Source organism: Pseudomyrmex gracilis, unplaced genomic scaffold (assembly GCF_002006095.1).
Source record: "Pseudomyrmex gracilis isolate BER0280 unplaced genomic scaffold, ASM200609v1 scaffold_5, whole genome shotgun sequence".
In the NCBI taxonomy this organism is placed as follows: Eukaryota; Metazoa; Arthropoda; class Insecta; order Hymenoptera; family Formicidae; genus Pseudomyrmex; species Pseudomyrmex gracilis.
In genome coordinates this window covers 660760-686378 of record NW_018020589.1, presented here as the reverse complement: position 1 = coordinate 686378, position 25619 = coordinate 660760, and the positions used below count along the sequence as shown (strand labels likewise).

The 25619-nt window shown below is 42.7% G+C and overlaps 3 protein-coding genes across 3 annotated transcripts in view; all 3 read left to right on the top strand.

The window, feature by feature from the left end:
• Positions 1-616: 616 nt before the first annotated feature.
• On the top strand, positions 617-9763 carry LOC109858019. The gene is made up of 9 exons (XM_020434907.1): positions 617-769; positions 2049-2422; positions 2786-3994; positions 4263-4431; positions 4556-4714; positions 4831-6098; positions 6216-6617; positions 7119-7247; positions 8686-9763. Exons 2-9 carry the CDS (start codon positions 2157-2159, stop codon positions 8870-8872), a joined length of 3789 nt encoding a protein of 1262 aa, XP_020290496.1. The 5' UTR covers positions 617-769; positions 2049-2156; the 3' UTR covers positions 8873-9763.
• A 965-nt stretch (positions 9764-10728) lies between these two features.
• LOC109858014 (mutS protein homolog 5-like) lies at positions 10729-14407 on the top strand. The gene is made up of 11 exons (XM_020434893.1): positions 10729-11303; positions 11385-11564; positions 11701-11905; positions 11996-12197; positions 12290-12526; positions 12619-12757; positions 12876-13239; positions 13339-13551; positions 13892-14032; positions 14143-14207; positions 14317-14407. The coding sequence occupies exons 1-11, from the start codon at positions 10729-10731 to the stop codon at positions 14405-14407; spliced, it is 2412 nt and encodes an 803-aa protein (XP_020290482.1).
• A 764-nt stretch (positions 14408-15171) lies between these two features.
• LOC109858043 (kinesin-like protein KIF2A) overlaps positions 15172-25619 on the top strand; it is a 29371-nt gene continuing 18923 nt past the window's right edge. The window contains exon 1 of the mRNA XM_020434936.1: positions 15172-15935. Within this exon, the coding sequence (XP_020290525.1) occupies positions 15845-15935 (91 nt within the window). The 5' untranslated portion in view covers positions 15172-15844. The remainder of the gene's footprint in view (positions 15936-25619) is intronic.

Sequence of the window (25619 nt, the reverse complement as noted above, 5' to 3'; positions counted from 1 at the left end):
TTAAATCTCTGCATTATATGAATATTTACATCCAGTTGTTTCATTTTTCAGCATTTGATGTTACTTATTTGTCTCTCGAGATGCTCCTTTCATATTTATCATTTTATTCAAATTCCATTTTCTTATAATTAGCGATTATATATATTGATGGGGGGGAGGAGGAGGGGCGGGTATTATATTATATCTTTTTAATAAAATTTTTTACGCAAACTCATTGCGAGTCACAACAAATCTGTTTAACTATAATTATTTTCCCTTGAAAGTGGATAATATTATACTTTATATACAAAGTTTCGTATTGCTCGCGTATAAAAGTCCTAATTCCCGAGTTTATGTGAGGATACGTTCACCTTGGCGGATCCAATTAGCGTCCTCCTCAGTATCGTCCAATGGGATTTTCAACGAACGCGTTTTATAATTGGTCTCTCTCGCTCTTCGCGATACTTTCAGATGCAAGATGAATGGCGAATCGTGCAATCCATAGAGACGCCAGGCCGGCATTGAAATGGGCAACAACGGCAGCAGCTCCCATCAATACTGCGCGTCGTCCAACGGCCCGTCGCAGGAGATCGGCGGCCGCGGGTGGACGCAGTCCTTCCCGCGGGAGTTCGCGAGGCATCATCCCCAGCAGCCGGCGGGACACAAGGTCCTGCCTGAGCCGCCCAATCAGCGGCTGCGCGCAACCAATAATGGAAGCATCATTCACAACGGGGGAACCATAAGCGGCCGCAGACCGCCGGCCCTCACGCTTCCGCACGATCTTAATAAGGTAAGGATTCGCGGCGGCGGCTTTTCGAGTCGCGCTGATGACGTGGCGTGCCACGCTTCGCGAGCCGATCCCGCTGCACTTGCGCTGATTCGGAGAATGAAGATATCCCGGAACAGTTTAAGAAGTGCGTAACTTCAGGCTGGCCGCAAGAAGTTCGTCGCGTTTGAAGGCTTGTATTTTAAATGAGGATGAAGTTAAGTTCCAAGAAAGTTTTTTTTTAATTGAACGTACAAAATCTGGTTTCCACTTAGAACACAACGTTTTTTCGTTATTAAGTTGCTCGAACGTTTTTTCTATAAATTTTTATTAACAACAAGTAAATTAGTATACGTGAAATGCGCGCGTTGACGAAATTAATAGCACGCGCGATGTCTAATTTTTATATGTAAAAACCTCAAGATTCCTTTCGTATTAAATTTAATCGTTGCAACTATCAAATGTGTACACGGAAGAGGAGATAATTTTTTTTTCTGCTCCGAATCTTCGACGTGAAAGTTCGTAGCCCATAAAATCACCGCGTTGTACCCGAAAAAGAACGAATTTTTCATTCCGGTTCGCTCTTCCTGAATATCAGACAGTCAGTTCTCGTTCTGTCCGCGTAGAGTTTCCGTCGTCTAGAATTCTCACACGCGCGCGTTCGTGCGTAATTTGTGCGCACAATTTCTTTTTTTTTTTTTGGACCGGTTGCTATGTCAGTAACGTAACCCGGTTAAGAGGGTATTTCGCAGCGAGGCTTTTCGTTGCGAATTCGCGAAATGTATCACGCGGCCTTCATCGAACTTAGCATCGTTGCCGACGTTTCGCACACAAAGACGCCGCTATTTTCTCATCCGCCTGCTTTGTCACAGAGTGCTTCGTTCTCCGCTTGTCACACGAATCAGAAGGAAGTCGCGCGCGCGCGCGCGCGCAATTCTATACTAAATCACGCACAACGAGATGTTCTGAAGAACAAACGTAACGCACTTCACCCGTGTGCCACCTTTATGTAATACTTACGAGACAAAAAAAATTCCTTCAACCGTTACGCATATATAATTCGAACTCAGCTTAATGAGTTCTCCATTGTGAGAAACAAATGTAGATACAAAACAATAAAACGCGCAGATAAATTTTGCTCGCCTCACGCGCGTGCGAAACAGACCGTGTAAATGATAATAATAAATAAAAAACATTATTCAAACGCCGGCCGAGTGTGTGCGTGCGTGTGTGTGCGTGTGTGCGCAGCAGAATTGAAATTGGCTTGGTTTTCAAAGCGCGTTCTTTTCTTCAAATCTTTCAGCAAGGAATATTCCGCAGCCGCAGTACTTCGGCATCGAATATCGGCGCGTCGCGCAGCCGCAAGCTCGGTCATCATTGTTGCCATCACCGCAACGAGTCGAGTTGCTGCATGGAGAACGAGATGCAGGAGATCAAAAGGTTCGGCAGCGAGCCGGACCTGCGGTACTCGCCGATGGCACGGGAGGCGGCGGCGCGTTGCAACGGGAAACAGCAGCATCAGCACGCGATCACGGAACAGCGGCATTGCGGAAGCGGGCATTATCCCGAGCGGGACTGCAGGGAGCGCGAGAGCCGATACAAGGGCAGGAAGAAATACAAGGCGCCGGCGCCGCCGTCGAACGGCGTCATCGACGGGTCGTCTCCGGACTCGTACAAGTGAGAACGCCGACAAAACGCTTCGCTGTGAATTCACAGCGTTTTTTGTCGTCGATGCTTGAGCGCGTTTTTTTTTTTTATATATTTCACAAATTTCTCTTAGATAAAATAATTAACATCTCAAAAAATGTTTGAAACAAAGATATGATATAAATGCAAAAGTGTTTAAGTAGAAGATTATTAAAAGTAGAAGCTACTTCGGTGAACGCTTATTTAAAAAAAATTTTTTTTATAAAAGATGTATATTTTTTTTTTGTATTTAACATCAAGACTGTTTCTGTTGAGACTATTTCTCTGATGGCGATTCGAAGCGTCGGTATCACGGTCTCGACGTAAAGGAACGATTGTTGTACCTGCCCGCAGGTACACGGAATCGGGTCAGGATCGCCGCGGCGAGGGAGAGATTCAGCCACCTCCGAGGCGATCGCGGCTCTTCAAAACGCGAGCGGAGACAAAGAGGGCGCAGGTCAACTGGATCTCGTCGTCGCAGACCCACGGCGTCGCGGATCGTTGCGAGAACGGCGGGTTGGAGAACGAGCGGAGATGGCGGGGCGAGGACAGCCGTGCCGCCAACAAGGAAAACAGGCTTGTCTGGCGCGATCAGAGCAGCCGTCTCCATCAGGATCGCTGGTATCGGGACGAGTACAGGCGCTCGCGAATCTTCGACGGCAAGAACACGTTGCAACGAAGCATGAGCAGTCCGGAATTTCAGGCGGAACTGATGCAGGTCGCCCGAAAGGTACGTAACAAGCTCAACTGCGGCGGCAGATCGGGATCAGCAAATTTGGAACGCGGCAGCGATACCGATCGGTGCGTCAAGGAGCCGAAAATCGAGGAGACGAAGAGGCCGGAAAAACGAGCGGCGAGGAACGAAGTGAGTTCTCCGGAACGCGCGATCGAAGGTAGGATCGTCGAAGAGAGGCGGCTGATCGACCGCTGTAATCGAACGGAGAACAAGCTGAACGGACATGAAGATCACAAGGGTAACACCCGCAATTCCGGAAGAACTAAGGACTATGTAGACGAAAGGCAAGCAGAAGTGACATCGGGCGGTAAAAGACGTATCGTTGAGAAATCGACGACGCTCGACGAGACGGCACACTCGAGGGATCCTTTGCGGAAAAGTTCGAAGGATCGCTTGGACGCGGTGGGACAGTCTTCGGCGGAGAGGCTATCCTTGGAGAAACAACGCAGGGACCTCCTCGAGGACTATCAGCGAGCGAAGAGCGTGAGCAAGAGCCGGAAGTACGAGAACGCGACGGACCCGGCGAGAACCAGATCGGAGAGCCCGGTGAGGCCCTGCGTGAGAGATCCTCGGGGCCAAGCTTCCGGGAGGGAGAGCACGCCCGAGCGAACGAGCGAGGCCAAAGAGAGAGAGAAGGAGAGGGATCCCGATCGTAGATGGCGGAAAAACGAAGCGGCCAGAACAACCGACAACACGCTGAACGAGGAGAAGAGACGGGCCTGCGAACCTGTTCCTCCCGCGACAGCCGAGAAGGACGCGAAACCCAAAGAGAAGCTTGCGAGGAAACCAGAAGTCAAGGAAGTCCCGCGCGAGAAAAATTGGCACGTGTAAGTTGCTCTCTCTCTCTTTCTCTCTCTCTCTCTCCTTTTCTCTCATCTCCCGAGATCGATTTATCTTGCGAATATGCGCGCGAACACGCGTTCAGCAATTCCGTTAATTATTTCCTTTATCAATGAATGTCACGTGCATGCGGAGATAGAAGTAATAAGCGAGCGAGAGACTCATTTCTCGATGTTAAGAGATGACTAATTAGCATTCTCCGCTCTCGATCACCGAGCTCTACGTTTGAGTTGTTGTTCTCGATCGTTTCTCCAGATTGCCATCGCAGGAAAAATCCGCACCCAAGACGTTCTACTTCGGCATGGATGAAGCGTTGTCAAACGAGTCGCGGAATTGCGTGGATCAGCATATGGAGCAGATCCAGTCCAGGCTGCACTCGAAAGAAGTCAATGGATCGATCGATTGCTTGGATTATACGGACGATGTGAGTAAAATTTTTATAATAAAATTTTTGCAATTGTTTTTTCTCTTTTTAACATAATTATTTATTATAAAAACTGAATATACATGTAAGTAACTTTTGTGGAACAACTGACGTAACCCTTCAGGGTAAGAACGGACCGGAAGATATTTCGTTAAAATTGAGACCTACGTTACCTAAGAAACAACTAGAAATCCCGCGATTCTCACCATCGGCAGCGTGGAGATTGTTATCAGCGCTGGAAGCACCTGGACCAACCATGAGCACGGCAAGCGAGGAAGTTCCGGTAAGTAAAGATCTTCAAATGATAACTCAATAAGAAATACACAAAAAATACATATATAACTAAAGAACAAACGGATTGTTTGAGACTTTTTCCGTTAAGTTAACGTCTAATGGCAGGTGATGTTCGAGGAGCGTATCGAACGTCTGTCGAGGCCGCCTCCGCCGCTCATCGCGCTCGGTCCGCGCAGCTCGCACGACAAGTCCGGCGACTCTGGCATTTCTGGCGACGCCGGCGCGGCCAATGATGACTCGCTCGACGTCAGCACTAACACCAACAACAGATTGAAGACGCCGGCAACCAGGCCGACGTGGACGCCGCAGCAAGATCTAGGTGAGGAATCCAGCAGCGACGCCGGTGTGGACTCACCGCCGCCGATGCCGGCGCCGATCAAATTCCCACCTAGAGCGCACGTATTCTCGCTATCACTGCCACGTGATGACAATCGCATGTATTTGTACAATTCGGATCCGAAAAACAAGGAAGGTTCGACTTTCAATTCGCTACAGAAGCTGAAGAGATCGGTATCGGGCGCTTTGGGACTTGGACTTTTAGATTTAGAAAGAAAACGTACTCGCGACGTTCTGGACGATAACTGGATGTTGTCGACAAGTGCGCCGACTTCGCTGCAACACACGCAGATCACGGACGCGACGCGATCCTCGCCACCCGGCTGGAAGCCCGGTTTTGATGACGAAGACGACGACGACGAGGAACTAGAAGAGGACTCGGAGGATCGCGGCGACTTTCCTGTAATTATGAAACCGCCGTCGTTCTCGTATCTCGCTTCCGGTGGCCATGTTATGTATCTGCCCGAGTCGAACGACTCCCAGTATCAGTCGCAGAATTTGACCTACAAGAGCAACGTAACCGCAGATCATGAAAAGAACTCCAATATCAATTCCGGGCCAAAGTATCGCAAGAATAATATAGACGAAATCAGAAAATCAAACAAAGACATCGAGAAAACAAATAAACATTCCAAAGACTCGGCTATTCTGAAAGACAAGTCGTTCGCGAGCGACGGAAAGGTAAACAATAGATTTTCCAAGTCGTGCGAGAACATCTCCGAGATGAAACAACGAAGCGCTTCGCCGACCGGAGTTCAACAGAATCTGCAGGACAAAGAGGTCGCGTCGGAGGTGAAGCCGTTGCTGAAGAATAACTCGAAAGGCCGGAGATTTACGTTTCAGAGCACCGTGCGACAAATCGAGAGACGCAGATTGGCGGAGAAACTGTCGCGGGAAGCGGAAGCCAAGGAGAGACAAAGGAAGGGCGAGTTGGAGGCGATGCGTAAAGTTGAGGAAGAGTTTCAACGAAAACGAGCCCGGGAGAAAGCAAACATTAGGCAACAACTTCGCTTGTACAACATGGACGAAAACTTGAGGTAATGATCCTGAATTATGTCAAAGAATCGCAGTCACAAATTCATCTCATCTTTAATTGTTTCCTAAGGCTCCCGACATCGCGAAATCCATTTGTCACTTGTTCGTTCTAATTGCAGTAGTTTGCCACCTGCGTGGGATAGTTCGCAGTTGTCTCGCGCGGATCCGGACGGCGCGCCGTCGTCTTCGGCGTCGTCACCGACGTCGGTCCCACCGGCGAAGCTAACGACTATACGGAAGAGCAGCGTCAGCAGCGACGAGTATCTGCGCAAAAAAGGACCCAGCGCGGAAGCCAGACAGCAGCAACATCAACAACAACCGAGAGAATACAAAGATTATCGGCCAAAATATTACGACTGGGTGCCCGCAGATTCGTCGTCGCATTTGGATTACAAACAGACCACCGTGCATCCCAAAGTGGTCTGCGACATTCCCAAGAGCTCACCCGTCTTTGTGGACGCGCATATAAATGCCAACAAAACCGCGAATCTCAATTCCACGCCTAGATCCGACAATTACAGGTAAACAACAAAATTTGTAATTAACTCTTTGCATTGATTAACTCTTTGATTTGTTTTCACGGAAAATTGGTTTTTTATTTTCTAAAAATACAAATTTGTCTCTTTCGGCAATCTAAATGATTTTTATATTTAAAAAATGAGTTTTAATCCTAAGAGAAAAAGAAAAAAAAAGAACGAAAGATCCAAATGTTATTTCATCAGTCCTCTTCAAGTATAACACATTCTCATATGCTACACTCTCTAGACTTGTGCCTAATGTTACTTTTCATATTGACCGTCGACCGAAAGAAAGTGAGAAGTCGATGTACGCTACGCAAGGGTTAAGAAGGGTAAAGGTCTTCTTCGCGTCGCGCAATATGTGCGCGCGCGTACGAGAGACATCATTCCGCGGAGTCTTTGAATTCACTTTCACTCACGTGCCATGTTAGGCCGCGCTGTTACCCGCGATTGCGAGACGAAACCGCTAATGGCAAATAATCCCCGCATTCTGTTACCTAACAGGAAAGATTTTGCTCACGGAGCCGTGGCGGCGAGATCCTCCTTAGCGAGCAGCGACAGCGAGCTATCGCAACCGAACACAAGACCGCATTCCAGGCAAACAGGCGGCAAAAGCAAGCCCCTACGTTCTAGGTACGTTCGATATAATCTGACTCCCTTGATTTCCGCTTGAGGTAACGATTTCCTAAGAATGTCCCAAAATAATATAGCGACGCGCACGCGTGCGAATATTTTCAACTGGATGGTTTTTTGCAATGAATCTAAAACTTCTGCCCTATATCGAGGCGAGCTTGTTAAATATAAATTTTGCTTGAATCTCAAGTTTAATTTTATTAAAAAAAATAAATAAATAAAAATAAAACAAAAACAAATTAATAAAATAATTAAAATCACATTTATTTTTTAAGTATTTTTTTTTTTTACATTTAAAAAGATTTTATTTTAAATTTACAAATCCGATTTCCGCGCTCGCCTCGATATTACACAGAACTCAGTAGTATTCGATCTTATATTTAAGACCGTCTTAAGTGCATCTTAAAATGCTGCGCGGATCGTTTTACTGCCTACAGTTGCATTCGAAGATGAACTTAAGACGGTTTTAAATATGAGATTCGACTATATGAATATCAGCCGTAGCGCGAACACCATAGACCATTATCGCGATACATTCGACGGCAGTAGCTTATATCTCGCGTTGCCAGTTAATAAACACGAGTATTAATGTCAACGTTTACAGAAAACGTGTAGTGGTAATTAAATCTACTAATCGCATCTGTAGGCAAGAACTCGCGCAGTATCGTGCGACTATACTAATTTTTGGCTTTTTGATTTTTTATCATGCGCAGGTCTTAAGGTGGGCGTAAAAAGTACGTAGTCTTAACACCTCTAGTCATCTAACAACGCTTCATTAAATCAAGCCAAGCAAAAGTACGTTCGCGCGCTTCTAACTACGTATTGGGCGAGTATAACGTTTAATAGGTGGCGAGAGAGAGAGAGAGAGCGTTTGTGAGCGGGTAAACCGACGCGTCACAATTGTCAAACGCGCGTGTTACGTCACGTTACGTTTGAGAGAAATATTGTCGCTCCGCGATACTGCGCCTTGGTTTATCTTCCGACGCGTTGAACGTCCTCCAAGTCTTCAGGCGTGTCTATATAAGGACTATGCTAATATTTTACTAGATCCGCTCTCGCGGAGAATAGATGTTTGCCTTGACGTTCAGCGCGTTGACAAATACAGCAGAGGCGTCACGTGTTTCTCGAGCGATCGCAAAATATTGATTCTTTGTCGACGAAGGTGGTTTTTATTCAAAAAAAAAAAAAAATAAATAAAATAAAATAAATAAAAGAGAAAAAGAATTAACGTGTTTAAAAAATTCAATTTCTGAATAATGGAAAAGTGAATTTTAAATCACACACTTTGTCGTTTAACATTTTCTTGACTGCTTGTTGCTGCGAGCACACGGTGACGAAATTGGTCGCGTGGTGTTCTCTGCTGGCTGCCTAAAGTAGGAAGAAACGGGGGAGGGATGATGTCGAAACCGAGCGAAAAGAGTAAGAAACGGTTAACTAGGTCGGCTAGTCCAGCGCGCAGCGAGGAAGTCGTCAGTACGGAGGACGAGAACCCGGTGGAGCCGATCAAGCAGGAGCGAAACCTTACGAACGGTTTCTTATTGAACGGAGTGCAGCCTTTCGTGAGGGAGAAGAGCTATCGACCGATTTCGTTCAATCCCCAATCACCTCCGCCCATTCCAAGTTAGAAGTTCCGTTTCGTGGATCGTGAGAGAAGATACTTTAGATTTTAATGAGAAAGAACTTACGCGCAACAAAAATTCCAATTCGCACTTTTCACACATCTTTCGGTGTATGTAAAAACGCAAGATGTGTATCATCGAATTTGCATATTTGCGAATTTCCGCAAGTGCCACGTTCTACATATTTATTCGGTGACCGAAAAAATTATGAAAATTATTTAAAGAAAAAAAAACATTGACATTCGGTGTGTACATTGACTGAACACACACGCGCTTAAAAGCCAACGCGCATACTCGAAAAACTTTTATAAATAGAGATGTTTTTTCTATAAACGCGATTTACAAAGAAAATAGTACATATATATATATATACACATGCAATTTAGAAAAAATATATTCTTCGAGAAACAAATTCGTGTACTCTAAACTAAATGAATGTATATAACACTTGTAATAGCGCGTGTACAAGATTTTTCACGCAGTGTTAGTATGTACGTGAAACTAATGTTCATAGTAATAACTTTACGATGTGTAACAAGTAACACGATCTAACTCCTAACCAAATGTGTTCCATTATATATGACTCTTGGTACGTTCACATATTTACTATTTATACATGTCGTCATAAGTGATTAACAAAAGAGACAACAAAAAAAAAGCGGAATCAAAGAATCGTAAGCTTAACAACATGCGCGATGTCGTTTCATAAACTTACTTTACGAAACCGCGTCGCGTCGACAATAAAAAAAAACAAAAAAACAAAAAAACTATCGGGTATAACGCATTACTCAACAGGTTTAGGGCAAAGTATGTATTTTGTAATTATGTACAGATAACAATTGCAGGCGACTGCAAATATTTGCTCATGTAATGTAATCAAACAAACGTTGTTATTGACTGTGTGAGTTTCTTTTCTTTACCCTTTTCCCAAGAATCCCCTCATCGAACGAGCTGAAGTTGCGCACAGGCCAAGTTGAAACGAACAAGCTTGCAACCATCGATGTTTTTTTTTCTGTGTCTCTGTCGAGAAAATCCACTTTATTTTATGTGAATTATTTTACTTAAATTTACGTGAAGTATTTTACAAAAGATTTGTTTGCACAATTGTTATATTTTTTTTTTATTAACACTGTTGCGCTATTTTGTTTCAGAATTACATGTTATTAGAATTGTCCAGATTTTATTTGCATTTGACTTGAAATCAATCGCATAATTTGAGATTATTTTTTGTTTGAATGTTGGGAATTGTGTTGCTTCGTCGTAGCTTTCGCACATTCCGCGATTGTCGCGATTCGAAAATTAAAACGTACAAAATGAGCTCGCCAGGTTCTTCAAAAAATATCGTGTCCACTCCTTCTCTGGCCAACATGTAAGTTCATTATAATTTATTTTTTTACGTACAAAATTGTGGATTATTTACTCTTTCTTTCGTCCGCGTAGTTTAGTACATATTTCGTGATGTTTTAGACAAGTGCAATTCGAGTCGATATTGAACGAAAGTAGTAGCGACGAAGAAGAAACTGCGCAAAATATACCGCCACAAAATATCTCAAAGTCACAATCAGATGTGACGGTGCAAAAACAACGGAGTTGCAGTACAACTCACACCGAGATCTTTACCGATAGGGATGAGGCTAGTACAGTTTCGAAAGATCAGCATGTTTTTATTCAAAAAGAAATCATTCAAAATTATCTTAACATATTTCGTTTATGAGCAAACGTTCTTCAATTGTTTTTGTTGTATTCTTTATTTGTTATTTATATAAAAACACAAAATTCTAGAAAATGATTACGCGGAAAGTCAACACAAATTCCGACACAAAGATTATTTTATATGAATTATGACATTTCGCGTTTTATCCATGAATTCAAGAATAAGCCGCGAGTCGCATTCTTTGATCTCGCAGATCATTTTGGCATTGATCTGGTCGAACAATCAATTGGGCGCGGCGTACTATAACATTCTCTCGTACGAATTGTTCGTGATGGACGACACGTACGACGACGGCGTTCACTTCAACATCATGAAGGCGCTGTACAAGCAGTGCCAGCCGCGCTACGTCATCACGATCACCGGCACGTCCGACGAGTTCCTCACGGCGCTCGAGGCCCTGGTGAAGTCGGAAACGTCGTGCGATTCGAACGAATCGACAGGCAACGCCGGACCGACGCGGGTCTCGTTCAGGGTGATGCGGAAGAGGGAACACAACTTCGACAGATGCTATCACAGAGTGCGATGTCTCAAGTTGCAGTCGGAGCCAACGAATGCCAACCACGTCGAGAGGCTTATATTTCTTCAGGGTCTGTTGAATTTCAAATCGATGGCCATGATCCACGCGCTCGGTCTTCTCTTGATCTACATCGATCAGAGTTGGAGCAACATCGCGCTGGATCCTTTCGGCAGACCCAGCTTCGTATCTCTGTCCAGCGTAACGTTGTGAGTCTCTCGCCGATGTGATATCGAGATCTCTGTTACGTCAAAACGTCAATGATCACTTTTTCGGTCTCGATTTCGTAGACGCGACATCGTCATGGTGGACGACGACACTTACGAGGGATTAAATATCGTGCGCGCCAGATATCACCCGAGTCTTTTCAAGTGCGGTGACGCGAATTCGAAGAAACAAAGTGGCAGCTTATTCATCCTTCTCAATCGTTGCCAGTCGCGACTTGGAGCGCAGTTTTTGTGGCAAGTGTTGCCATGTCGTTATACGATAATATTCTCATCTTTATGACGTATAATTTTAATGCGTGATAATTACACAAGACAAAAAACAATTACAAGTCTGTATTATATTCCCACTAAGTATGTATTTTTCATCAACCACGTGTAGGAAAATATTGCGACATCCCACGAGAAATGCCGATGTTCTCAATGAAAGATTCGAAGTCATCGAATTCTGTTTGAATCCGGAAAACCAGAGTATCGTCGAAAATTTGACATCGTGCTTGAAACACGTTTATCGTTTGACCAACGTTATTCTGGATCGGCATTTGGCGCAGCAGACCAAGGTTTCCGACTGGCGGCGATTGCACAAGGTTTTGATCCCTTTTTTTTTTTTTACTGAATTTTTTAATTAAACAATTATCATAATGTATTCGCTATGTTCACGCGCATTAACGCCGTAGACGATTTCTTCCGTAATCTACATCGCCGATATATGCGAGAAGCACCGCGAAAAAGTTAAGCTGTTTCGTAAAATCGTTGATAGCGTGACGAACGAAGTACGTTACGTCAAGTATTTCATCGAGTACATCGTAGACTTTGGCGCGAAACGATCCGAGAACGATTTCATCGTCCGAGCGAACGTGGACTCGCACTTGGACAAACGTAAGATAATATTTCTCCGCGTAACATTTAATGAGTGGCGTATATATTGCAAAATACGTATTTTGTTTTCACAAATGAGAATTAAAATGCAGTGCATCACGTGAGAAGCACATTGCCCGAAACTCTGACCGAAATGGGAGAGAAAGATATGAAGGAGCATCTTCCACCGTCGGTGACGACCTGCAAAATGGTGTACATACCGAATATCGGATATCTGTTGGCGATAATCGGATGGAATCCGTCGCCAGCCGACAACGCGAATCTGCAGAATTTAGAATTCAAATTCATCAGCAACAACATACGTTACTACAAGAGTCCTAGCGCCAAAGGTTCTTGTTATTTTTATTGGCGCGCGATTTAAACTAACTCGTAAAAATGACGCGCGTGACGATTTTTTTAATAAATTGAACGATGATTTCAGAATTGGACGATACCATAGGTGACATAATGTTGAGAATAAACAAACGCGAGAGTTACATCATACTGAAACTCGTCAAGTACATAAACAAGCACGCTGCGTCGATTTTCAACGCGATTCAGTTGTGCGCTGAATTAGACACGTAAGTGCATGCGTTATATAAAAAAAAACGTCTACGTCAAATTGATGACGTTAAGTCGAGAAAAACGACCAAGCGACAAAAAATTCGATATATAACGCGGTATTATTGATCGTTGCAGATTGCTGGCGCTTTCCGTGGTCGCGCGTGAATATAATTACGTGAAACCGAATATGGTGACGCGACAGATTATAGCGATAGAACAGGGCCGACATCCCTTGCTGGAATTTCTGACAACGTTCGTTCCGAACGACACTTATTCCGGAGACGGGAAGAGTCTCGTAAAAGTTCTGACCGGTCCAAACGCTTCGGGCAAGAGCACTTATATGAAACAAGTCGCGCTCATAATTTTCATGGCTCATATCGGCTGTTACGTACCGGCGAAATCGGCCACCATAGGAATAATGACTCACATCCTGACTCAGATCACGCATACAGACAGCGTAGCTCTCAATACGAGTATGTTCTTGCAAGATATACGGCAGGTACAGATATGTTTATTGATTTTTCGCGGTGCGTATCAAGTTACGCCGTCAATAGTTTCAAACTTGATCTCCCCGGGGGGGTTTTATCTTCGTTTTTAGATAAATTCTGCTCTGTACGCGTCCACACCGAATTCCGTCGTTATTCTGGACGAGTTCGGTAACGGAACGTCCGAATTGAGCGGCTTGTCATTGCTCGCAGCCATACTGAATCATTTCATTGAACGAGGCGAGTCTTGTCCTCACATTTTTGCGGCTACGCATATTCATCGGGTCATGAGCACGTTGCCGCGAGATCCGATACTCGAGGAACAGGTACGATAGATATATGCTCAGGTATAATTTAATCCTTCACCGCCGATGTGGAGAACCCAGATTCATTGGCTGTGAATGTTGGAATAACTTTCAATTTGTAAACAAGAAAAAAAATACAATCCAACTTCTACAATAACGAAAACTCGTTGTTAAAACTCTCACGAGTATACGAGAATTTTTTTGAGAATTTTATAGTGTTCGAAATCTAAAAATCTGCGAATCTCTCAAAGATGCAGACTGCTGACGGAAGATGTTAAATTACACGTTGCCGGCGAAGAATTAAAAACCACCACTTGTTATATCGCTGATTTCTTAGTTCCTTAATTATTTTTACTCACAGACTTTCGAGTTTATTACAAACGACGATGGTTCCGTGGCGTATCTTTACCGTATAATTAGCGGACATGCAACACGCAGTTTCGCACATGAAGCTGCGCGAAGCGCAGGATTGGATGAACAAATTGTGAAACGAGCATTGGAGGTAATTAGAAATTTTCTTGTGTGCGTAAATCAAATTAAAGTTTAATTATGCATTAAGTTAAATTGTTTTTTTTTTTTTTGCGAATTACTTCCTATGCGATATTTTTGCAGGTGTACGAAAAATTTAAAGTCGGCGAATTACCTACACGTTTGCAGGAAGCGCAAAAACAAGACAAGTGAGAATATTTCAAGTATTGTGAAATAAAATTAACTTTCATGTGTTTACACATACAGACAAAATATTACGCTTTTAAATTTATAATTGTGCAATTTACGAATTTTTAGAGCAACGAGCATTATTGAGAGATTGTTGGAAGAGAGTGAGAATATCGATTTAGAAGAATTGAAATCAATGATTCGACAAGTCACAGATTAGTCAAATGCGAGATAAATACAGAAATTAAACAAGGTTTCTTTTTTTAAAAGAAATTTACTATAATATAATTAGCGAAGTAATTAAAGAAGAATATTTAATTTTTAAAAATAATTACATATTTTTTCACTAATTCAAGGATCTTAGCAAGATTTTAATAATCGATAGTTTCCAGTGGAACAATAACGCTAAATATTTAATATCCTAAATGTGTACAATATTGAAGTAAGTTGCAATATAAAATATAAAGCGTTTATCAAGTATTTTGATTATTTTCAGGAAACATCAAAAACACTATGTGTAAACGCGATGCAGCAACACGAAGCGCACGTTTTGACTACATAATTTATGAATTGCTAGATACCTCTCTTCATTTTTCTTCAGAAAGTCTGTAGCGATGGTTTTTCGATTCGCACGCGTCGTTGCAACAGTGGACTTTTAAAATACAAAATGAAGTCCGAATCTTCTGTCATGAACATATATTTTCACCGTGTGATATCTACTAATTTCTACCACTTGGTCGACGAAGGCGCTGTTAATCTGCATTACAGCATAAAAATACGGAGATAGCAGTCCATGGTTATATGCACTTAAAAGAACGCGATGCAATTTTTACCTAAAAAAAAAAAATATGCATCTTCGTTGCATTTCTCACAATTCAGACTAGATGTCGCAAATAGTCACCCTGTGTCAGTCGCACCTGCACGGTCGCGTCGCTAGATGTCGGTACGATTGGTGCGCGCCGGCCGGGAGTTGGCGCTCGCAGTCTTTCCGTTGTCAATAACGGACACTGGCAGTGTATCCCGGTACGAAAACGAAACGGTTGTACCTCGGCGCCGATAGATAGATACTCCGAAGTAACGGCCGAGTCGCGGACGCGATTCGACTGGCTGACGTGAGGACGTACAATCGTGGTCGTGTGTGGGCGTGTGCGTGCGCGGTCGTTCGCGCTGCCGACTGCTCTCGCCGTCTCGTCCACGAAAACGAGAACAACGACGACGAGGACGACGACGACGACGACAACGACGACGACGACGACGACGCGGTGCGAAAGCCGCGAGCCAGAATACGCACGGGCACGCCTCGAAGAGAGGGAGAGAGAAGGAGAAGAAAATTCCCCCGGGACAAGGAGAATCTGCTACGGGGGACGGAGAGAAGAGAAGAGCGTCATCGTCGACAGAAAAGGAGCAAAAACGGACAGGACGACAAAGAGCGAGACGGCAGGTCCCGACCGGTCGTCGCCGCGCGGAGTTTGAATGCGTACGCTTCTTTAACTGTCAACCGTCGTCGTTCGCCGCGAGTCGATATCTCTGTCTTTCTCTTTCTTGCGATCGCGCACACGTTCGAGTCGATTAATCGGCCGCGTGCGAGTCTTTTCTCTTCCGATCTCGCGCGGTGGTTGTTGGTAACGGTTTTGGAAGCCGGTCTTATACGCGTTTTATGGTGCCGACGGAGACTGACTTAATGACCATGGATCGCAACACAGTCAACATCGACGTCGGCGATAGCATAAACATCCAGAGAACCGACGGTAAGTGCGAAAATAATCCCCTCTTTTTGAACGGTATTGCCGTATCGTCGCTGCATGTGCGAGAAACGCGTTTCGCCGTTACAGTCGCTCTCGGTTTTGCTTCTTCGTCGCTCCTGTCGTTGCTTCCTTCTATCTCACAAACATCTTTCATCTGTATTCTGTTCCCATCCGCTCGTCCTCGTCTTTCTTTCGTTTCGTTAATCTCTATTATCCCGTGTTCTTGTCTCTCATAACATATTTGTGTCTCCTGTATACACCACACGACATTCGTTCGTATAATCCTTTTATTATCTCGATCGTGGCGTGATCATGAAATTCTTCGTCTGTTCTCCCGCGTTCGTTTATTTTCTTTCCCTTAGAAAGACCGTTTATTTGCGTCCAGTTACGTTTTGCTCCTCCTTCACTTTCGTGCATTTATTTACGCTTTTTTCTTACTCGTTCTTTTTGTCTCTATTTACTTCACGCTTCTTTTTTTTTTATTTATTTTTTTTTTATTCTCTCGGTGTTTCTTCTAACGTATTTCTTTTTATTTCCAATTTCCATTGTCCGTTCTCTCTGTTCTTTCTCTCTTATTCTCTCTCTTCCTTTCTCATTCGCTCTCACTCGCTTACCTGAACTCGCTCACCTGGACTCGCTCGTGCGTCTCCGTGTTTTTCCGCGATCGCTGTCACGCGGTCGGGCCCCGCAAGTTCGAAACGCAGGAGAGCTGTTCGACGTGCGATTACTGCGCGTGGGCCTAAAACCGTTCCTATCGGCGTTGACCGAGATCCCTTGTTTTCCGTATGTTCAAAATCGCGTTTCCATATACAATATGTTGTACGACCGCAATTTGCTCAAATTTCTTTACACGTATTTGTTTTTCTTCTTTGTTGATATTTTTTTTCTTGTAGTGTTTTTGAACACATTGGTTCGCGCTGCTACATGAATTATCATTAAGAAAATTAATAATTAAGAGCACGTGAGAAAAACTCGATATTATTATTAGCACACAAATTGATTGTTGAAGAAAACGCGAAGAGACATTTTATACTATAAAGAGAAATTGATTTTGTTTTTCATTTTCTCGTCATAAAAATTATCGTGTATTGTAGAATTTATCTGGTGCATTGGTAGCTTTGATGTTTGAGAGATATCGCGAATCTTGACATTCAAGAGAAATTGAGTGTCAAGGATGACCGTGTATCAGACTTCCTTTATATCGGAAAATTGCTTCTAATAATATCTCATCAATCCGAATTCCTCTTCGAGCAAATGTAATAAAGCCAAAAACCGCACACGAAAAAAAAAAAAATCGCGATAAGATCTGAGTGTAACCGACGTTTTAAAACCGCCGATCGAGCCGCAAGGAGGCGCTTCCTTTCACCACGCTTGTTGTTTCCGACATGTAGAACGAGACCGAAAATCTCACGAGCGAGTTGCGTTCTCATTAGCGTAATCGAAGAACGGAAGTAGCGTCACAAAACACAGACTGCTGTAAATTAAGTTTTCGAACACTTGTAAGAAACACTTTATTTGCCGTCTGTGTACCACAATTAAATATAAGCGTTTTTTTTAGACTATATTTGTTTAGAAACTATACTGTCTAACTATATTGTCAGTAATCCGAAAGTTTTAAGGAAGAAAATAGTTTGGAAATGTCTGGAAAGAGAAGAAAAGTAAAGGTGAGAAAATTTCACGTTTGTTTTAGTGCCAAGACTTCAATAGTTCGGAAAACATTGGAAAAACGAGAGCTCCTCAAGATTGCATTTGTGCCCCTCTCTTTCTTTCTCTCTATCTCTCTTTTTCTCTCTTTACTTGAGCGAGTTAATCAAAGACGAAGATCTATTATGTGATCGCAAACTTCCCAAGCACGAACTCGGTATTCTCTCATTCACGTCGAAGAAACGGGAAAAATATATATGTCAAATCCAAATTTGACGTCATTGATATACCTACGTTTTCTATTGATCTTGCAATTGTTTATATATATATATGTGATACACTCGGAATCGATCATCTGACTGGTTGGCATATGTTGGCAGAGTATAATCGCGTCTTTCAGATTGCTGCGAACTGTGCTGATATAAATCTTTACACTATCGTATAAATACTCACTAAGAAAGATGTTATGAGGAAATTTAAATGTTACAATAATATAAATACCATTATTGTAATAAATTAATTAAATATTTAATTAAATATAAATAATTAAATAAATATTTAATTAAATATATATTTAATTAAATAATTAATTAAATATGTATTGTACTGTCATATTTAATTAAAATGAAAATAAGGAAACAACTGCTAATTAAGAATTCTGATAAACTAAAAAAGAGATGAAACACGAGAAAAATGTAATCGTTCACACCAAAAAAAAACAAATATAACGGCACGTGTATACGCATTTAAAAACATTTATGTTTAACTGCCGTAAAAAATATATCGCAATTTTTCATCTGTTCTCAGCGAAGAGTCAGAAATATCTTCGAGCGTATAAATCACTCGCAAGTTCACCCCTTAAATTCGGTTCGTTCTCGAGATAGTTTTTTTTCTGCGGAAAAAGAGTTAGGAGCACGTATATGTCGGTATATCTTTCGATATTTAATTCAAAGTGCGAGCCCGTACGACCACGGGAACTTATCAACTATGAACGAGCGAAGTTTCGTTCGCGGTGTGCATGTCTGCACTTCGGATGCGCGCACTCGTTCGCTGCCCACACCGCACCGTTACGTTCTCGCGACGCGGTGCAACGAGCGGCATGTTACAGGGGAGGACTGGGGCATAATTGATCCGGCAGAGAGCACACTCTCTCGCCGGACAATACTTACCTTTCGAGCCCTACGCGAAAATATTCCTCATAAACTAGACAGCGCAATAACGAACCGCTCGCCGTGTCGACTCCCGCGTCGTTGAATGCTTATCAGGGCATTCATAATTTGTGAGGAGATTCAGCCCGAGTTGCCTGTGTGCGAGTTCACCTCCTTTCTTCTCATCGTCTGAATAAGCAAGTTTTTTTTTGTTTTTAACGTCAGAATACGAAATTTGTTGAATGTCTGAATTGTAAGTTCATATAATATATATATACATATATATCTCGAGGTCGCGCAATTTTTTTATGTATTAAAGAGAAACGCGTACACACACAAAAAAAATATTTACAAAACTTTTAAGACATTATTTATCGTATTTTTGTTGATTTTATCGAACGTTGTAACATCACTTAGAGATAAAACTATAAGCAAGATTTGAAAATTACAGAGACTGCAAAATATCTCTTCAGGATTCGTACACTCAGAAATCTGATTTATTATTCTCTGTGTTTCTCCATTTGTTAGCATAAGGATATATAAGATCGGCTGCTGCAGATCTTTTTCACGTTTTTAATGCGAGAGCCGCGTTAGCGCCCGATTCGTAACTTGGCACTAAACTTCATTAATTATTCCCGTACATCTGTATCGCGTAGACGGCGGATGTGAAGCATTTCGTATTTTGTTGATGAATGCTTACCGGGGCGTTCATAATTCGCGAGATGTTCTTAAAGACCGCGCGGAATTGCTTTATTGTTAACCACTTTGCGCTGCGGTTCGCATGGGAAGAGATATCGCTGCGCTTTCGAGCGTTGATCCTCTTGCGCAGTGCTTCCCAACCGTTGCATCGCAATCGTCATTCGTGATTCGTCGCAAGAACGAAATGATGATTGTGCGCAAGTATATATATATATATTGAAGATATAGATAAAATATAGATATAGAAAAAAAAAAAACTTACAAACAATACATCTACTTTTAGATTTTTCTTACTTAGGTTTATCTTATTGAAAAATAACACGTTAGAAACAAACGGTTATTTGTTCCTAGTAGCGTAAAGTGTATCGTGCAAGACGGAGAATTAACCGAAGAGCGCAACATCCGCCGCGGATTACGCGCGCGTTATCTCGAGTTATCGCCGTTCTCACAACAGTTGCTACGAGTTATCGTGGAAAAAAATCGCTAGACGATGTCACCGTTGTTAAATGTGCAAACTTACGGCTTTATGAAAAAAAAAAAACAAAAAAAACAAAAACGAACGGTTTCTTCGATCAGTCAAAATTTCTCTCATTCCTCAACCAAAACGGAAGCAAAGCGTTTCTCTCAACGCGAAAAATTTCGTATTCGAGTTTCTGCGGCGTCACGTTCTCATAATGTCCACACCTGGCCCGCCAGAAACACGATCGTGTCACGAGTGAATCAGACATGTTATCCACCCTCGAACACTACGGACTCGCGTCGTTCACGTAGAACATTGCAAAACCCCGATCGATATTAGCAATGGGTGCTTCGTGGACAGCCTCCTACACGTTTAGTGTATATAACGCGCGACTCTCTCTCTCGAGAGTCATTTTTTGCAAGCGCAGAAGCGAGTTTATTGCATTTTCTCACGTTGCGCGCTTCTTGACATTATTAATTCTCCGACGAATGCTCATTGTCACTTGCCAGAACTCGCCGCGAATTTTGTCGGAATAATTTAAGACAACTTGACCCGAAAGAATGTGACGTTTATCATGATAAAGTCAACTTTTTTTTTTTTTTTTGATAAAAATCTCTAAGATCAGCACGTTTTGTTGCCTAACTTTTTTCAGTTTTCGATATTAAATTTTCTTTTAGCGAAATATAGCGATCTCGTTTAACGTTACTTTATTTTCAGAATTTTTTCTGCCGCATTTAATTTAGAAGACCAATTCGTCTACAAAAAAAACCTCTTTGCATGATCACTTATACAGGCTGATTTTAATTTTAGAAGACGGTGAGATATTACGATCGACTGTGTGTGTGTGTGTGTGTGTGTCGCGTTATTTCATCGTAAGATGTTATTTATAATTCGCTGTAACTCGCTCATTATACGCGGTCTGGGAAACTTCGATTATTTATCATATCGCACGCGTCGTGCACACTTTGCACAATATTTGTCCGCCAACGCGGAATATTTCTAAGGTTTCCACTTGTCCTTGGGATTCGAGTTGTGAGACGGGCTTTATCGCTATTCATTCGTGAGAAAAGCAACTCGTTGACATTTCGAATGTATTCAAACAAATCGGTGGATGACATTTATGTCACAATTTATGTTAATAAACAAAGCGAAGAATTTAATTACGTAGATAAAATGCAATAATAAGCTGTTGAAAGAGCGGTAAATTAGTAGCGGTCGGATTTCTCGGAAGATGAGTTATGTTTATCAATCAATTATCGCGCGAATGAAAAGAATGTATCTTACGCGGTATGTTTTCAGAACATTTGGGCACTCGAAAAAAAAAGAATTGGTTAATTTATTAGTTTAACAAAAAGAATATCAGCGCATTGGTAAGAGGCGCCGACATCGCGTGTCTTTTGTGGTCACGCTTACAAATCATATTACATTTAAGATGTGCTTTCTGTGATATTCCCGCATTCACTTCGCGTGTTGGTTAGGATATTCCGCGACGAGAGTCGATCGACTTCCGGCTGACCGTGTGTGCAAGATCGAAATTGAATTATACGAGCGTCGCGTCAGCGCGGCTCTCGTGGCCGAGCGCTTCGGAATTAAAGGGAATAGTTCCGCAACGATGCTCACAATCCGTGTAAATTCAACAGCTTTGTGGCGGGAGCACATTAGATCCGTCAATATTTACGTAATAACACCGTTTGCCTTCACAATTCCTGTCTCGAATCTCCTCATCATATATTCGCGCGTTTGTTTGCTGAAACATTTTGCCGCGAAAGTGCAAAACAAAGTTTTTTCCTTCAATCCATCTGGCTTCAATCACCCGTATCACGTTTTTGAGTGATGTTTCAAGTGCGAAAGAAGTTCTCAAAAAACTGTTATGTCGGTGATGTAACACGGTAATGTCAATAGTCGATAATAGAAGATATACTTAACTTGTTTGTGTGTGATTAAATTTTCTTTAGCGGAAGTATCAGGAAAGGTCGTTGCTTTTCGTGATACCACAGTTTTAAAGTCTTTTAATCAAGTCAAAGTCCGTTCGAAATTAATTAAAAAGTACTCTTTCGTTATCTACTTGTGCGAAGTTTGCATTAAATTGTCACTCACACAAAGACGCGGATTTCGCGTTGCTCCGCAATTTATTTATTTATTTATTTTTTTTTATTTCGACATCGATACCTTTCAAGACGTTATCGCGGCCGCTCTTTTATGAGACAATCGGCACGGTTTTGATTTTACGCGTTTCTTCGCCGCTGAATGAGTCAGACCAATCGCCAAGAAAGGCGAGAGTTTACCAACGGCCAACTTACCACTACACGCTCGCATAGCTCCACACGCATGTGGCCCGTGCTCGTGTGGTTTAATACGCGTTAAGGTTTTCATCTGGGCCGCGTGTTCGAAGGCTCGAATCAGTCACTTCGTAATTATCAATAATTGCAGCCTGGAGCGTGTTTCATTCCGCCGGAAGCGCATCGATCACGAGGCTTATCGCGCGAACCGCGCGGTCGCTTATCTGCGCGTTCACCCTGTGCATACGCACATCTCTTCTCCACTCGTCGTTTTTAACGCACCTGCACGTTGCCGGCGATTTTCCTCGCTTGCGAGGAGATTTGTTCTCGCAATTACAATTTACAATTAATGGCAATTATACGAGAAAACAAGTTGAATCTCTTACTTATTTGCGGCCACTATATACGCCTCGCAGATTATCTCGCAACAACTTCATACGTTTTGTTTTTTTTTTTTTTTATAACGTGTCTTCCTAAAGAAGCTGTTCGAGGTCGTGAAGTATAATTTCCGGCGCTTCGACGGATCGTGCCAAGTTTCGATCCGACCTTCTCCCAATTAGCGGCTAATTCGTTACGTCACCGCGCGGTCTCTGAATGAGTTTATCGAGGTCCGGAGGTAACGAACGTTTCAGCTCGTTAGCAAACCCATCGACGAAGGCTATTAATTCGCGAGAATTTCTGACAACAATTGCCACAAAACGCACGAGGTTCTATTTTTTTTTGTCTTCTTCGGAGAACGGAATAATATCGCGCTCTCACGCATAAAACGCAAGCAAGATGGTTCGCGATATTCTAAATTAATGTTGGAATGCTACGAGAATCCCGTGCGAGAAAATATATAATATATATGTACTGGGGAAACTGCCGAGACGCGCGCGTGTAACAGTTTTTACGCAGTATGATCAACGGAGAATGCGTCGTTGCGGGACGTACATACATTACATCATTGCTTTATGGCACAAAAACGATCAGTGATGCACGAGGATGTAGACATATATTGCTCGCTAATATACAAAGTGCTCTTTTATTCTTAAATAAAGAAGCATCGCAATTTGTACTTGACCTTGTGAAATTTCAAAATTTATTTCTGCGAAACTAACCGACGAGTTAATCGACGCGAAGACAATCGTGGAACAAAAATTGGACTTGCATCCGCGCCATTCGGAAATGCACAAAGCCTTCCTACGCGTCCCGCTTTGCATTCAACCTGCCAATCGGCCGAGTTGCGCCTAACTGCGTAACGCGTTTTCCTATTGTCCATATTTAAAGCGTCTGTGACCTTCGCGACCTGAAAAAAAATAGCAATATCATACGCGTGCGGTTCGATCGAGGAAAAATGCGCACGTTTTGTGCGCATTATAAAGGAACACCCAAGCGAGTGCCTATTTGTCACGTATGATTCACGCGTGAATCTCATCGTCTTGGAAAAAAAACTGACAAGAACGTCGAGTTAGATCTCAACGCTCACAATCGACCGGTCGTCTAAAAATAGTGACGATTCGTTACAATCTCAGCGCTTATCGTCCGGAAGCCTATTAATCGGCTTACCGCCATCTTATACCGAGGTCAGTGTTCTCTGTTCCCGCGTAAAAGTGCAGATCTCCACGAAGTGGAGATGTATCTGTGATACTCGCACTCGAAACGCTGAAGTAACTTACGTTACGTGTAGGTGCGCTCGTTGCAATTTCTTTGATCTCGCGCATTAAGGGGCATTCACGGGCAGCGCGCGCGAGCGCGTCTATTTTCGCCCGCGCTCTATTTCGGCCACGGTATCTGGAGCTCGGTGAGCGACAGTGGACAGATATTCCGCCAAGTAGATGCACTTAAGAACGGCGCGCCGAGAATAGTGCGCCGTCGCAACGCAGGACGAAGCGCGCGTTTCATCAGCAAGTGGGACGCGTTCGTCAATTACGCTAGGCGGCGTTTAATATTAATTATATCGCGCCGGACGATGGTAATAAAGCGCGCGACGCGATCGCACGTGAAGTATAACACGGAGAGATTACCGCAAAAGCAGGAAACGAAGCAGGAAAGAAATGGAATATAGAAAATATATTTTATTTAAAATGGTTTTCTCTCTCTTTACATTTGAGATGTTTGCAAAAAAAAATACCTGACAACTTTTTATCTTGTACAAATATCGCGTCGACTTATTTATGTGGAATTAAAGTGTTTTTCTTTCGTTTTTAATGCGATGTGATGAAAAAAAAAAAAAGACCGCGCGCTCGTCGTTCCAGTAGAATGCGAGCAGATGCGCTTCCAGGAACGACTGAAGTTGCAAGATGCGTTTCGTTGATTCTTACCGCGGAAATCTTTTTGCGATTTGACGGATTACGTCGTCAAAATTAGAAGCGATCGCGCGCGATACGTAGGTAACTCATTGACGCAATCGTGCGTTTCAGACGCGATGCAACAAGTGGCTGACACGCATTCTGTGCGTAATCCCGCTATGCGCCAACAAAGATCCGTCTGAGCGGGAACGATGTCTCGGTGATGTTCGCGACGAACGGATAGCGAAGTGAAAAATATCGATGACTAATTCGTGTAGACGTATACACGCCGGTTACATCGCGATCAAGTTACATATCTCAGTGTCGGCCTTTTTGGCAGCTCGTCTCTCATAGATGATAAACAATACAATTTCGATAGCAAAATACAGAGTTTTCGCTAATGTAAAAATAAGAAACTTAACCTACATTTTAAATTACTTAATCAATTTATATATGAAAAAAAAGAAACTTTCCGATTAGTTCTATTTATCGAGACGATAAAAACGAACGTGTGATCATCGATTTGTAAAATCGACCGTGATCCGTCGATTTTCTATGCTGGAATGCTGTTTAAGGTACGTACAGAGATCGGTCGCTTATACCGTGTACGTAGCCGACGATAAAAAAAAAAAAAGAATGCAGAGATACTTGTAGAGTCCTTGTCCGAAAGCGCAGCGCGAGTTGTCGAGAGCCGCGCACACGTGGGCGCCGTAACCTTATAAGGACGTCCGTAAGGAGCCTCACTCCGGCTCACCAAACCTCACCTTGTCTTATCTTATCTTACGTCATTTGCCGTCCCTGTCCGTCGAATCGAATGCTCTAGTGTTCTGCATCCCCATGAAACAAATCATTCGCTCGCTTCATTACTGCGTGTAGCCCAAATTCCACTTTCCCTTGTTGTCACAATATTGCTACAATTTTTTTTATTTTATCACACATCCGTATACACGCTGAAACGTCCGCGTTTGTTACTCTTCGGATCCTGGCAAACACATGTGTTCGAAATCAAATAAATTTTATTTTATTCGAAATAAAATTAGTGTTTGTTGAAAAAAAAAAAATGTGTGCGCGACTTGCGTTTAGTTTCGCACGTGGATCTGACGCATTGAAATTTTTATGTGACTTTAATATATTTTCTTCTTTAAATATTTTTATTTCCCTTTCCCGTAATTTTTTTCTAATAATTT

Excerpts from the sequence above, each read along its gene's own strand:
- LOC109858019 (XM_020434907.1), top strand. The coding sequence starts at position 2,157 with ATGGAGAACGAGATGCAGGAGATCAAAAGGTTCGGCAGCGAGCCGGAC. Across the intron at positions 2,423-2,785 it reads TCGTCTCCGGACTCGTACAA|GTACACGGAATCGGGTCAGG; the intron begins GTGAGAACGCCG and ends ACCTGCCCGCAG. Across the intron at positions 3,995-4,262 it reads CGCGAGAAAAATTGGCACGT|ATTGCCATCGCAGGAAAAAT; the intron begins GTAAGTTGCTCT and ends TCGTTTCTCCAG.
- LOC109858014 (XM_020434893.1), top strand. The coding sequence starts at position 10,729 with ATGAATTCAAGAATAAGCCGCGAGTCGCATTCTTTGATCTCGCAGATC. Across the intron at positions 11,906-11,995 it reads ACTGGCGGCGATTGCACAAG|ACGATTTCTTCCGTAATCTA; the intron begins GTTTTGATCCCT and ends TTAACGCCGTAG. Across the intron at positions 12,198-12,289 it reads GGACTCGCACTTGGACAAAC|TGCATCACGTGAGAAGCACA; the intron begins GTAAGATAATAT and ends ATTAAAATGCAG.